Genomic DNA, 15,659 nt, shown 5'->3' on the forward strand with positions numbered 1-15,659 from the left:
GGCCTAATAGCTTTTGGGGCTTGTTGTTGTAGTTGTTTTTGTTTTGCACCTGCATCATACAGAACCCAGGATAGGGGTCAAATTGAAGCTACAGCTGCTGGCCTGCACCACAGTCACAGCAACTCTGGATCCGAGCCGCATCTGCGACCTTCACCACAGCTCACAGCAATGCTAGATCCTTAACCCACTGTATGAGGCCAGGGATTGAACCTGTGTCCCCATGGATAGTAGTCAAGTTTGTTACTGCTGAACCTCGAGGGGAACTCCCTGTTTTGTTTTTAATAACTGCCTTATTGATATATAATTCACATAAGGTAACATTCACCCTTTCAAAGCCTACAGCTCAGTGGTTTTTGGTTTATTCACTAGTTGCGCAGGCATCACCACTATCTGGTTTCAGAACATATTTATCAGCCTGAAAAGAAACCGAGTGCTCTTTAGCAGTCGTCACCCCTCTCCACCCCCCCCCAGCCCTTTCCACGGCCCCTGCCCCCCACCAATCTGCTTTCTGTTTCTGTGGGTTTGCCTTTGCTGGATATTTCCTATAAATGCAGTCATCTAGCATGTGGCCTTTTGCAGTGTCCTACCAGCTCATCCTAGCACCACCACCCCCGCCCCCCACACTTCCAGCTGCGTCGTGTGTACTACTGTGAGCATGGCTCTTCGACTGTGGTTTTACCACCTGTGGCTCAAAACCTTTCCCTGTGCATATGGTTTATTAAGTCAACCACTGCTCATTCCAGCATTTAAAGTTTTCTGTATTACAACGCTGCTAAGTAGGTCCTTGCTAAATTAAGTAGAACTCAATGAACCTGCCTTATCTCTCCCTTTCTTTCTCAGAGATTATCACTGTTAGACAGATTTCAGGTCACTGATGGGGCTAGAAACTTTCTCCCCAAAGTTGATGGCAGTGGTTGGTGGAGCTCAGCCAGCATTGGGATCCAGGCCTGTGAAAGGCCCAGCCGCCGGGCTCAGGCGGAGTGTCATTTTACCCAGCTCCTGGTGGCACTGGCGGAGGTGGGTGCAGCCTGACAGCACCGTGCGGGGAGAGGTTGGATGAGGATGGGGAAATCCAGACCCAGACCCCCAGCTGTTGCGTCACATAGTGTTGCAGTGGCAGCACCTCTATCCCCTCTGACTGAGCTTTTTATTAACTGTACCACTTTGGGAACTTGGGGACCTCCAACACCTTGACCACCACCCCCGAGTCCCTTTGGAATGTTGTACCCCTTCTTCAAAACCCACCTTGGGCGTCTGTCAGACCTTGGCTGAGGCTCCCTACTGTAAGAAGTGATTTCCCCTCTCTAGCACTTTGCATTCATGCACGCTGTGTCCTGTGCTGGTTTACTCCATCTTGTTTCTTCCTCCTGAGTCTTTAATTTCTTGAGACTAAGTTGCTTCTTACCCAGTGACTGTACTACTGCGTCCAGAGAGCACAGTAATTTGCCCTCAGCAGCTACGCAGTAATTATCAGCACAGTTGAACATCGGAAGGTAAGAAGTGCAAATAGATTTTTAAATTAAAACCCTATAATTTAGGTTATATTTTTAATACCAAAAAGAGACCTGTATTAATTAGAAACTTAACCTCATATAAAATGTAATTGTCCGGGATTCAATTGTGTTTTTGCGCTCAGTAGTAGTCATTACTCTAGATTTTGAAACATTGGCTTTAAACAAAACACCAAACTAAGGAGATCATATGCCTATGTTATGAACATACATATATAAGTATCCAGCTCTCCGAGCTAGTTTTTCTCATCATCTAGCCTAACTGGAACCAGTCTTTGAGTTTCAGCTAAATGAATTCTATTTCCCCCCCCAGTACCAGCCAAAAGGAATATAATATAGTTAATCTCTGAGGTATCAAGCAATTTCCTTAATTTCTTTAAAGATGTCATTTCATGTTTATCACTTGCCAGTTATGGTTAAATAAGATGTAGCAGCCTTACAGATCTTTATCCGTAGATGTAGGTTTTACAAAATAATTACTTTTTACTCTCTCAGTGCAAACGCATTTTAGGACTCATTGAAAAAAGAAAGACACATTCTTCAATGGGTGGAGTTTGTTTTAATCTTTTCAATGCCTGTTTGAGACCACTCTTATTTGGGCCATTAAATTGTTATTTGTAATGCACTCTAAGCTTATTTGGGTTGAAATTTGTCTTAACTACCCAAAGGGTAATTAGAAGCTCCATTCTTGAGTCCAGTTATATTTTCCCATTCCCCAGAATGTAATAACTCTCCATCTGGTCTGGACGGCTCTCCAGGACCACTCTGCTCTTACAAAGTCTGTGTCAAGTCGAGAGGGCTCCCTGGCCGCTGATCCTCAGATCAGAGATTGGGCTCCGTTGCACAACTGCAATACTAATGCTGTGATTGTGCTTCTCCTGGAGCTCTTTGTGTATCCCGAGTTTGAAGCTTAAGCTGAAGTACCCATTTCTCATGACCTACAAGTATATGGTTAGTTTTGATGATTACCAAAATCCAGTGTTTTGACGGAGGGAAAAAAGGTAAAGTAAGTGTTTGGGCTTATATTTTTCAAAGTGCCAAGGTCATTTTTAATTCTTTCCAAATAATGAATTCTTGTGAATAGCTTTAGTAATTCTAAGTGATTCTGTAGGTATGTGTTTCATTCTGTAGGTATGTGTTATTTGCAAGTAAAAATGCTTAATTTGGCTTATTTTTATAAGACCAAATTGGATGAGGGGGGTGGGGGCGGTTCTGTTGATCCAGAGCTGCCTTTTTCTGTTTTTGATGGCAACTGTTGCCTCATAGCAAATCCTGTTTGGAGTTATTGTAACGATCTGACCAAAAGAAAGTTTGTCGGAATTCGTATGGTGAAAAAATGAATCAGAGGTCCTCCCACCAAACCAACTTTTTCCCCCTTGGTCACTTTCCATTTCTGTGGAGGAGTTGTAGAGACTAGTGCTCTAGAGAAAGAGCATTAAAAAAAGACTATTTCAGCATAAAAAAAGAATATTTGGACTTCTTACATAGGAAACATAATTAAAACTGCTCAAAGCAGCTATATAACCCTGTACTTTTTTCCTTCTCTAACCCTAGACATTTAACTGGGGTTGTACTTTGTTTCTGGGATATGCTTAAAAGTTTTGCCCCTACTTTGTGTTCCTGTTTGATTGGAGTAAAGAACTTATAAGAAAGCTTGGGGTTAAATAAGCGTGAACGAAAAAAGGAAAGGAAGTGTCTTACGTCTCATCTTTACACCCAGAAGCTCAGTGGGGAGCAGCTGCGTGGGCTGGGCTAGTCCATCAGGAGAGTGGGTGCAAGAGAATGCTCTGGCCCCTCATTGGGAAAAAGCAACCAGTGATGCAGGAGAAAGAAGTGTTGTCTTAATTGTGGGTACTGTGGGCCGGGAATGAGTAGAAGGGAACCTTTAAGTCTAGTAGAATCTCTTGAGGCCTTCATAAAGAGGATGGCCTTACAGTTGAACTTGAAGGATAAGATTTTCCTGAGGAAGAAGAGGGATTTGAGTAACTTTTGCTGGAAGGCTCCTGTGGATTTGGACATGGTTCTAGCTTTAAAAGAGTCACCTTAGTGTTCCCACTGTGGCTCAGTGAGTTAAGAATCAGACTGCAGCTGTTTGGTTTGCTGCAGAGGCACAAGGTCGATCCCTGGCCCAGTGCAGGGGGTTAAAGGATTGGGCATTGCTGCAGCTGCTCCTTGGGTTCAATCCCTGGCCCAGGAACTTCCATATACCTTGAGTGTGGCCATAAAAAAATAAAAATAAATAAGAGAGTCACATTGGTGGGAGAGAAAACATGAAAAAGTTCTGAAAGTTAGGAGACTAGGACATAGTAATGAGTCCAAAAGGACAAAGAGCTTCCATCTTATTTAGAAGAGCGTAGGGTAAATTTGGGAAAATGTGAGGTGGTTGTAATAAGAGTTTTAGTAATTTGGAAACTGTTATGGAATATCTTTTTAGTGGTAAAAGGAAATAGCTTGTACTTTAAATTTCATTGCCAGTACTTACTGGTAAATAAGGTCCCATTTCTTATTTCATTCACTTTAGGTATTTTTTGTGCCACTTACCAGGGGGTAGATTTATCTCATTTTATGCAACATTCAAACAAATTTGTATGTTTATAATTTGCATTCCGGAGAGCTGGTTATTTAAAAGAATCTGGTTTGGTTATTGTTTTTGTTTTTTTCCAGTGGTACAGCCAGGTTCCCCTCCCTCTCACCTCTTTTCTGCCTTTTGGTAAACTCCTCAGTCACTGTTTCATACTCTCAACAAACTTAAAATAGTATATTATTATTTTTCCAATTTTAGGATTGAAGAAACTTAGGTCCAAAGAGGTTAATTAGCATAATTAGCACAACTAATATATGGTAGTCCAGGGATTCTGAACCTGAACTGATAGCAGAGTTTATGCTCTTAGCCATTACAATGTACAACTATTCCTGAATTTTGTTTTCATGGCTGCATAATCAAGAAATCTATTATGGATCTTAGAGTTCTGCTAGAAAGTTCTATCTCTGCTCAGGTGTCTATCAACAGAGAACTTTCCTGACTACCAAGGAAAACTGGCTCTCTTCATCCGCATCTATGCTACTGTATTCTAACCCTACCTTTTTTGCTTTTTAGGGCTGCACCCACAGCATATGGAGGTTCCCAAGCTAGGGGCTGAATTGGAGCTGCAGCTGCCGGCCTACACCACAGCCACGCGGGATCCCTGACCCACTCACTGAAACAGGGCCAGAAATCGAACCAGAGTCCTCAAGGATACTAGTCGAATTCGTTTCCACTGTGCCACAAGAACTCCCCTACCTCATAATTTTTATAGCTCCAATCACTACCTGATACAGCAAACGTTTGTTTCGCTATTTCTCTACTCCCCTTTTTGAAACTGACAGCACTAATGGCCTGAACCGAGCCAGAACACAGACTGAGACTTGAACCCACGTGCCAGGACTCAAACCCAGCCAAAACCCAAAATTGGGACTTGAACCCACGTGCTGGGACTCAAATCCAGCCTAAAGCCAGATTGGGACTTAAACCCACGGTTTCCAATTAGAATTACTCACCTTGCGGCTGGACTCCCTGAGGTTCAGGTTCTTTATATCCCCGCGCAGAAGGAATTCAGCGAAAGACAAAATGATAGGCAAGAAGCAGATCTATTCGGATAGGATGCTTGTGAGAGATGCAAGCGGGCAGGCAAGGAAGCTCTGCCCAAGGATCTGGTGGGCCACAGATTTACTATCCAGGGGGGGGTGGGGGTTGGAAAGGCCCACCTCTTCCTTTCTGGGAGTCGTAGCTCCTCCTTAGTATCCGGCAAGGTGTGTATTCAAATCAGCTGAAGGGCGGTCTTCAAACTCCTGCCCTGGGTCTGAATCTGAATGCAGGCCTCTCCCATCCCCACCCAATGACCTGAGGCAGTTCTCTCTCTCCCCTCCACTAGTTGAGCAAGGCTGCCTGGTTGTGACGGTTTTCCTGAACTTACAGGGGTCTCCCAGCATCTCCCAGGTTTCCCTTCTTATCTGTGATCCCCTATTGGGACGTCCACAACCACCTGTGCCTACTCTATCCCTATCACTTTCACACTGGAATATAAGAATTATGGATAATGACTTGGTCTCTTTTGTTCATTGCTGTATCCCCCAATACCTAGAACCATGTGTGGCATGTAGTAGATACTCATTTAAACTTACTGAATGATTTCATGACCTCCAACTTCACGTTAGCTTTGCATCAATTCTGATTTTCTTAGTCAGCTTCCATTGGGACTGATAAGCCTGAACAGGCATGTGGTCTGCTTTTCCCTCTGTAAACCACAGGAATGCTGTACTCCAAGGGTCCCAAGCTGGTGGGCACTGCACAGCACCCCAACTTCTGCACAGTAGGGGCACTGCATGCCCAGCAAGAGCCAGCTTCTTGTCTAGACTGCTTTATGCTAATTGTACTGGTTATTGTTATAGCAATTTAAATAAATATTATGTAACTGATCAATTGTGAGTTTGAAAAGACACACATTTCTACAAAAACTAAGTTGAATGCTTTGGAAAAGTCAATCAAATGGACCAAAATTGCTACCAAATAGGTATATGTAGCACATATATAAAAGACTGGGAGGGAGTTCCTGTTGTGGCGCAGCAAAAACAAATCTGACTAGGAACTGTGAGGTTTCAGGTTCGATTCCTGGCCTTGCCCAGTGGGTTAAGGATCAAGCATTGCTGTGAGCTGTGGTGTAGGTTGCAGACTTGACTCGGATCCTGCATTGCTGTGGCTGTGGTGTAGGCCAGCGGCTGCAGCTCTGATTAGACTCCTAGCCTAGGAACCTCTGTATGCCATGGGTGCGGCTCTAAAAAAGCAAAAAAAAAGTAGGAGAACATAATGACAATCTGTACCTCATAAGCACTATGAGTTCAAGCTCTATTTTAAATAAACAAATATTGGAAATAGTATGCAATGCCTTGATGATAGGTCTGATTTATGCAAGAAAGACAACATGAAACCCCATTGGAGACAGATACTCAAATATATTATGTTTAAAGTTAAAAGAAAAGGATTTAAATAGTAGTAGATATCATTTGCTATAATTGCTCCTGTTAACTGCCTTTTAAAATTAACCTATTACTTCTGAGTCTATATGAAAAGAAGGCTTTCACTATGTTGAATGAAACTCAGCATTCTTGATGTGCCAGAGGAAATTCCTAGCTGGTTTTATTATTTCAACAGCATTGGTAATAAAGTCTATAATAACAATAATACTTCATTTTTCTTCAGGGAATAATAGCTTATCTGAGGCAAGATTTCCTTTCTGCACTAGAATATCAGCTTTAGCAGGACAGGAACTTTCATCTGTTTTGTTCATGGCTCTAACTCCATGTCTACAACAGTACCTGGTACATGAATTATTTACTAAATGGATAAATAGAGGAATTATTCTAGAGTATGTACATTTTTAGCAGAAAGAGGTATTTTGCATTTTAGAATGCTACTGCCATATTTTTAGCACAAGTACTTTCACATTACAGATTCGGTGTTTATCAAATTAAGTTAAAATATACTGCTGTCTGTAACTTACATAAGTTTATGTTTCTTCCGTGACAGTAGTAAAGAATAGGAGCCTCAGTGCATTAACCAGTGCATTGCAGTGGTTAAGAATTGGGGAGCTGTTTGGATTCACTTGTGAGCTCTAAAACTTCCTAACTGTGGCCTTGGTCAAGTTAGTGTAGCTCTTCTGGACCTCAGTTTCTTCATCTGTAAAATGGTGATAATCATAGATCGTTACAGGCACTAAAGGTGCACCTATGTGTAAAGTACCTAGAGAGTCCCTGCCAGGATAGTCAGCACTCAGTAAATGACAGCTATTATAATTTCACTTGAGTTTGACTCCTGACCTGTCATTTATTATCTGTGTGATTTGAGCAAATTACTTACGAACACAGGTCAGAGAGGTTAGATAATCTATAAGGAGTTGAGGGTGTGTGTGTGAGAGAGTGTGTGTACATGCACATATATATAAAAACATTAAAATGTGGATTTGGGGGAGTTCCCTTGTGTCTCAGTGGGTTAAGGATCTGGTGTTGTCACTGCTGTGACTCTGTAGTTACAGCTGTGGCACAGGTTCGATCCCTGGCCCAGGAACTTCTGAATGCCTGGGGCATGGCCAAAAAAAAAAAGAAAAAAATGTGGGTTTTTAAGCAAGAAAAATGCTTAACTCTGAGTAAGTGCCAGTCCCTACCCCCAAAGCAAACAACATATTTTTACTATGGGAGAAGATTCTCATTTATTTTTTAAAAAACTTTTTACAAGTGGGATAATAAAAATGCTTTTTAATGTAGGTACAGATTATCTCGCCCTTGCCATTTCAGTACGTTTTTCTCGTAAGTTAGGCAGGTTATTTTAAAAAACCTCAAAGAAGTTTAAAATGGGTTTCAGAAGAATAAAGAAAGAGAACTGAGTTTTAATCTGGACAAGTTATGAAACTCAAACACAAGCGCCACATTGTAGTGCTTAGTTTGAGGACTTCTTTCCAGAATACTAGGCCTTCAGTGAAAACTGGTTTTCCGAATATTAAATAGGGACTAAGTACACCCTGCACGAAGGGGAGGGAAGTGCTTATATTATGCAAGGAATGCGGCTTCTTCCCCCAGTGTTTTCTCATCTGAGGCCTTATTAAAACCTAGCCCTGCTATTCCTGGCTATATTAGCAGCGGCTGACGTCGTTGAATATAGACGCAGCCCAGTGACTGGCTATATTAAGGAACTTAGCCTATGAGCGTTCAGAAGGAGAAACCATCTTATGCCACTGATGTCAGACTAGACGTTTTTTCCCCCGTTGGTAAGGATAGCTTAGAACAGCTCTCTGCTACTTAGACATTCTGCACTGAATTTTGCTAGGCTAAGACATTCAGAGAGGCCTTTTCCTTCTTTAAGAGAGATGGAGATGATGAAAATGTTACAGCAAAATATTTATGTAACCAGTAAGCCTGAATTTAGCCCTTTATTTGATTATTGCAGCATGTGTTAAAGAGCTGCTGCCGCCCATTTGCAGCCTAATGTGTTTATTACAGTCTTCCCAGTGGCATCTTGAAGTGTCTTTCAGCTAAAAAATTCATGAGTATTATTGGCTTTCAGTCAGAAAATGGAATATGTCTTCTAGTTACTGTCTAATATAGCACTTTAAGGCCATTATACAAAAGTAAATCTAAGAGTGGAGCATATTGAAAAAGAAGGAATTTTTAGCTTAAACATTTGTTTACACACAGTTACTACTGTTCCGTGGAGTAAGAAACAGCCTAAGAGAAGGTAGGTGTCGAAGCCATTTTACTGGGAGAAGAATAGCTGTAGTTATAGGCTCTTGTTATTTTCTTGACTCTTGTGTCCAACTGTAAACTCTTAGTGTTTTATTATTGAAAAATCATGCCCTAATAATAATAGCTTGTATTTAGATTGTTGCAGTGAATTTAAAATGTCAGGTGTACAGTAAGTTGCTCAAGAGAGTGAAGTTAAACTGAGAATTTGTTTCTGATAAGATAACTGTTTATTCTGGATCTGTATGAAGTGAGGCTCCTAAAACTTTGCAGCCTAACTGTTGTCACTGTATGAATTAATGTGCAGCTTTATGAGTCTCACTCTATATACACACTGTAATGTGTGGGGTAAATTAAAGTTTTATCGTATGAAAAGCAAGAAGCAAAATAATGTATGTAAAGATGAAGTGAAAAGTGTTCATATGATCTAGTTAAAAGTAGTAACACTGGGGAAAATAATATACCATTTTACTAACTAAAGTTTATTTTTGAAATATTGAATAAGATCTTTTATCACAGTGTTACTGCACTACTTGTTTTGCCAGTGGGAAGAAGTAGTTTGAATTTTCTGTGCGCTCTCATCCTCGCATTCAGGAGTTCTCCTTAGTCTCCCTATGTTGTATTTGCATGGATAATGCTTTCTTTGTGTGCTTGTTTGTACAAATCCACAATGTGTCTTTGCATATACTCTGTGGTACTTATTGCACAGATTTTTTAAAATTCTTGCCAAAATATTGTTTGCTTTGGGTAGTTTTGTTTAGTTGACACTGTTTAGAAGGTGGTCTTTCCCCTGCGTGTTTTCCCTACAGTGTCACCTAACTTATGTCCAGGGATGGGCCCACTCTCAGTTGTCTGCTCTTCTCAGGCATCTGTGTCCTTAAAGCACATGTTGCATATTTTAACATTAGATACTGTTGGGTTTTTTTAGACTTATAAGAGGCTGGCCCAGAAATTCTGCTTTTGTCAAAGGGACCCTCCTGGAACATGGTATACTCTAAGGGAGAAATTGTTTCCAGTTTAGAATGAGTAGAATATGTTTACTTGTGATAAAGAAATCATGCCTGCCTCTAACTTTTGAGGTGGACTTCTGAGCCATGGAGGTCTCTTGCGAGGTTATCCTTTCATAATTTAATGGAATAGAAATGGGAAAGTGGTTCAGTGAAAATGTATGTACACTTTTCACATGACCTGAATAGTTCTTAGTCTTACAAAGTTCATGAAGAGTCAGACCCCGGATTCCACAGTGTCGCCTGTCTCCTGTAAAGAGAGTTCAGTTCAGGAAGAGCCCGGAAGGCCCTGGAAGCCTTTCTGGTCTCACATCCAGAACTAGGTGATTTTTCAGTTATCCTCTCCTCTTGTAGGTGTTGATACAACAGCTTTATATATCATCTCATAAATTTTATCTCCAAGTAAGGGATTTCAGAGTGGGCCTAACTTCTTAAGAATATTTCTTGGAACTGGCACAAGAGCTCTGATGTTTGATCACTGACTGTGTTTGGATTTCAGCAACAGTATTATCCTTATTTATTCTCTAACTGAATTTGTTCAGCATGTAATAAATCTGACAGTTTTACAGGCCTGGTTTGGAAGATGGCCAGTACTGATGGAAGATAAAATGCACATTATCACTTACATGAATTCTGGATGGTTAACTAGTTTTAATGGCGTGAGGCTGTATGTGAGCAACAGCTTTGTTACCTTATAAATGGTATTGATGAGTTTCATGCAAGAAGAGTACACTTTGTAGTTGTGTTGACAATTAACATTATATTTTGCTTTCTGTCATTATGCTAAAGATTTAACAGGCATTGTTCACACCCCCACCCACCCAGAATGTTGTTACTTTAAGAAAATAAAACATCAGTTCTTATGGCGGTAAATCTTTCCTCCACTGTCTAGTTTGTGCAAGTTGATATCGGAGGATGTCACAGAGAAAGCAGGTCTGTTGTTTGGTTCTAGATAACAAGAATGGACAAATTGAAACTTCCTTTCCAGTCTCCTCCTTTCACCCCCCACCCCCACCCCCACCCCCCAGCATCTGGTAGAAGCTGGCGTCTTCTAAATGACTGTAATTACCATCACGTACCAACCCTGGAGTTTACATGTGTCATCTTCAGTTTTTGTGATTTACATTAGACATTTCAGAATTCAGAGTGAAATGCTCAAGAATGTTAATTTCATGTGACTGTTAAAAACTTGCAGACATTCTAAGACACTATTATTTTAGGCCCACTCACAAAGTCTAAACCTTCAATGCCACAGTTCATCCTTTTCATTGAAAATTGATATTTAACTGTGATCTACAAAAACACATTAAAACTCATCTATCTATACAATTTGTTTTATTTTCGATGATTTGTTTTTGTGTATCTGTACACTGGAAGCCATAGATCAATCTGTCTGTCTCTGGTTTTTATCCATCACTTGGGTGGGAAAAGTATTGACTCCCGTTGGTCCCTGCACCCATGCACTCTGTGTGAAATTCTACCACTTGCTGCCCAGTGGGGCCTCCTTGGGTGTTGAGAACATCAGTCAGAGGGGTCTAGGCTGGAGCACCTCGGTTCCTCTCTTTAGCACCCTAGTGATGAGGTTCCTGTCTCTTGTTTGGTTCATCCACTGAGGAGCAGGGCATAAACCCACACACCTGCTGCGGGATCACATCTGCTTCTGATCTCGTGGCAGGCAGGAGAGAGGCGCACGGGAGCTGTCCACTTCTTGTCATCACCTTCCCCCTTTCCTTGCTCCAACACCCCATTTTTTCCTGATTGATGATCAGTGATTCCGAGGGGCACCCCCAGCCTGACGGCTGCAGCTGCAGAGTGCATTCGTCTGTCCCCACCTTGACCAATGACTGCAGACCCCTGTCCTTTTTCTTCCCTTTGGTAGTTTAAAGGTTGCTGGCAATGTGTCTCGGACACACATAGCCCAGGAAGGTTGCTCAGAAAAGAGGATGTGGTGGGAGGTAGGAGTGGGGGGGCAACCTACAGAAAAATACAAGCAAGAATGTGTGAAAAGGTGAAATTTTTAGGTTTTGAGGAAATGTGTTTAAGGTACCATCACATAATAACGAAAGGCAACACTTGACCTTTTAATAACTTACTTCAAGAGGAAGTTCATGACGTCTAAAAGCTCCAAGTGGAGTGGCTCGTGAGTCTGCCTTGGGTAGATACAAGTAAAATATAAACAGTCTGTGCAAGTGGTTGTACTGTGCTTAGACCAGAAACCGTGCGCTCCTGGCTTTGCACCTCACTTCTGACCAGTCCCTTTGTTGAAATCCATCAGTGCTGCCCCCTCACGCAGTTGTGATTATTCGATACAAATTTTGCAAAAAGTAAAGGTAGGTCATGCTGATGCCAGGGTTAAACCCCAAACTGTGTATGTACGACTTCAAGTAAAACAGTCTGTTGAGAGAGAAGCTTTCTCATCTTCCTAATAGTGCTTTCCTTTTTTAATACTCTCAGGGGCAGGGGCCATTTTTATCAACAGTCTTACTATATAGGGCACTTTGTTACAGATTGGGGGTTATATGTTGATGACAAAATTTTACTTAACTTTTAAGACTTAGGGAAAACTGCTTCCCAGGTGGAAGTTCCTAGGTTGTTTGTTGAGAGCTCCTTCAGATTGGATGAGTCATGTTTTTTTACACGCTCGTGCGTGAAGCCCTGGGAATTGCAGTTCCAAGTGAAACACTGAAAATGTCCATAACCAAGAAGGGTTTTTGCTTCAGGCTCTGTCCTCCTGCAGTGCCCTGACTCCCCTCCCTGGGTTGTAACTCACCCGCCTCCCTCACAGCCCAGCTCAGAAGCTGCTCCCCTGCCCCTGCCCCCCAGCCAAGTGTTCTTGGATCTCATGGTAGAGGGTACACCTGTTTTTCCTGATTGGGGTTCCTCCTGTATGAATTTCCTATGGTTCCTGTGTAAGTTCCTCCCTCCTCTCACCATGTGTTCATCTAGTGAACACACCTCCTTCTCCTGGTCCTCACACTGAGCCTGACTTACAGCACCAGGCAGGATGTCTTTGAGTGAGTAAGTGACATGTGGGGGAGGGGGAGGGAGTCAGGCAGGGGAACCATGTGGTCCAGATCCTGCTACTTTGATGACGTGACCCTTTGCCATAGCTCTGTAGTTAAGAGTAGAGCCTGTAAGCCTGTGTGTCAATTCCAGTTCTGCCCTTTGCTGATCCGATCCACAGCCTTGTGCTGTAGGTGCTCATGTATTTCCCCATTTTATAGAAGCGGTGATTGAGGCACGAGTGGTAACTCCCTAAGGTCCCACAACTAACCAAGAAGTGGAGTTGGATGCATCCTTGACTTCTTTGCTCTATTGCTTCTCATAGTGTGTTTTTGCTGATTAAATGTTATCTGTGAATTGCGTGGTGCAGAGTAAATGCTAAATGAACAGTAACTCAATACAGATTAATTTATCAGCCCCAAGCTGTGAGTATAGCACAAGACCTTGGGACTTAGTTACGCTGCCAACACCAGGAAGCTCCAGTGTTAGCTTTCAGAATTGGTACCCCCTTCCTCATCTAAGACAGTGTCTCCTCATCCTCCTTACACTTGACCCCTAAACAAAAGTTAACTCCTTTTCCCCCTCGGATCAGAGTTGAAGCCCAAAGAAATCAGTGCCCCGATCTCAGCCTGGGGAGCCGCTGGCCAGTCAGACAGGGATGTGACAGCACTGCCATCATCTGTCCTGGGGGTGCTGTCTTAGCCCACCTTCCTCTTTGTCCTTGGTCTCTGTGCACCTGTTAACTCAGTAGCATCTTCCAAGAGTCCTTGACCTGCCAACTTGCCCCTCCCTCTGAATTTTCATGGAAAGGATGAAAAGCCACTGCAGAAAACAGAAGAGGGCAGAGGTGATTCTGGAAGTCTGGGGGAGCGAAGGTGGGGAGATGGCATAGAATTGGAACTCTAGGAGAGACTGGTAAATGCTGACTTAAACTTTGGGGGCTCCAGTTGGTTGTGTTTTTTTGTTTTGTCTTTTTGCCTTTTCTAGGGCCACTTCCCGCAGCATATGGAGGCTCCCAGGCTAGGGGTCTAATCGGAGCCGTAGCTGCCGGCCTACACCACAGCCACAGCAACGCAGGATCCGAACTGCATCTGCAACCTACACCACAGCTCACGGCAACGCTGGGTCCTTAACCCACTGAGCAAGGCCAGGGACCAAACCCGTAGCCTCATGGTTCCTAGTTGGATTCGTTAACCACTGCGCCACAACAGGAACTCCTGGTTTTTGTTTTTCTAAGCAGTTATTAAGCACTTTGAGTAATGATCATCTTCTGTTTCCTCAAAATCTTTGCTACTCCCTTTGCTTAGTTCTTTTGGAATTTAAACCTCTATCTCTTGTTCTTTGCATATCTAAATATCATTTTGATGCCACAAATGATGGGCCAGCCTGAACACATGGGTTCTATTCTTACACATGTTCTTTTATTTTCTTAAGGAAAGGCCTCCTCCATTGGGGTCAGTAAGGTTCCTGATCTTTGAGTGCATCTTAAGACCTGCAGTGACAGCAGCTGGAATCTGCTGAGGGAGGGAGAGTGGATGGGTGACAGGATGTGAGAGGAAGCCCCTGCCAGGAGGGAGGGAGAAGGAGGGCCCCCGGAGATGCCCCAGGGAGACAGGAAGACCCTGTGTTTGTGGGGCATTGCTCCCGGGATAGGGGTGTCAGATCACCCTGGTCGGCTTTGGAAAGATTCAGCTTGGTGGCAAGGCCCTGCCACTTCCCCGGGCTGTTCCTCAGGGGTGGAGTGATTACAGCCCAAAACAGAGACTGGGAGGAGCCCCTTAGAGCACCTGTAGTTCCCACGTGGTATAAGATCTCTCCTGAAACTGGAGGCTGACAGCAGAAACGCAGGGCTAGCAGATTGTCAGGGTGCTGTTGAAATACAACTCCTGTTCTAAGAGTGGGCCCGGTGAGGTAGGCTTGTTTGTTTTTTAATTGTTAATCTTTACGTTTGCTTTACTTGAGCAAGGTTCAAAAAATAATACCCCCTTTTCACGAGGAATTATACATGCCCATAAATCAAAGCAATGTGTTAATTATGTTGTCAGTTTTCTGATTGAAGCCAAAGTGTTTTTATTGTTGGTAAACTGATCGGGTATTTTATTTTTTCACTGGTTTTCTCCTTGTTCTCCATTTCAGTTGCTGATATGTGTTCAAGATGAGTGGGATGGGAGAAAATACCTCTGACCCATCCAGGGCAGAGACGAGAAAACGCAAGGAATGTCCTGACCAGCTTGGACCCAGGTTAGTTTCTCCCTGAGAACACAACCAGTGTTGCCCAGGAAAGCCTCACACATGTGTCTTTGATATTTGAGTGCTTTGATTTCATACCTGGATCAAATGCTGTTTATCTGTCAAGCCTTTGAATATGTCTTATTTAACGTACATTTTAGATATGCTAACCAGGTTTAGATTTTATTATTCTTTACCAGAAGACGAAAGCTACTACATTCTTCTGAGTTCCCTATGTACTTTGACTCTTAGGCCCAGTTTATTCTATGTAATCTGGAATTTTTCACATTTTCATTTCTATTTGCTCGTAGAATATCATAAAGACAAAAGATCCCATAGTAAAAAAGTGTGCTGTTACATTTACACTGACTCTTCTTTCTTTCTTTGCTTCTTTATATCTTTCTTTTTTAAAAACAAGAAATGAAATGCTAAGTCCCTTTGCTTTTGAGTTTGTGACAAAGACTGTAGGTCTTAGGTGAATAAAAGAAACAGTTTTACAAACAAGTTCCACATCTTCTATTAGGGCTGGAAATGTGAGTTGCAGGGCAATTTAGCACTATCTGTTCAGAGTATAAATGCTTATTCCCTTCGAACTAGCGGTTCCACTTTTGGGGATTTTCTGTCACAATTCTTTCACACG

At 42.4% G+C, this 15,659-nt stretch overlaps 1 protein-coding gene across 11 annotated transcripts in view; it reads left to right on the forward strand.

The window, feature by feature from the left end:
* NCOA2 (nuclear receptor coactivator 2) overlaps positions 1-15,659 on the forward strand; it is a 357,729-nt gene that overhangs the window by 236,602 nt on the left and 105,468 nt on the right. For 10 of the 11 annotated variants that reach the window (XM_021088456.1, XM_021088457.1, XM_021088455.1 and 7 more), the window contains 1 exon segment: positions 14,927-15,031. In XM_021088456.1, the coding sequence (XP_020944115.1) occupies positions 14,946-15,031 (86 nt within the window). In that variant the 5' untranslated portion in view covers positions 14,927-14,945. 11 annotated transcript variants of the gene reach the window in all.

The sequence above is a fragment of the Sus scrofa genome, chromosome 4, assembly GCF_000003025.6.
Source record: "Sus scrofa isolate TJ Tabasco breed Duroc chromosome 4, Sscrofa11.1, whole genome shotgun sequence".
Lineage (NCBI taxonomy): Eukaryota > Metazoa > Chordata > Mammalia > Artiodactyla > Suidae > Sus > Sus scrofa.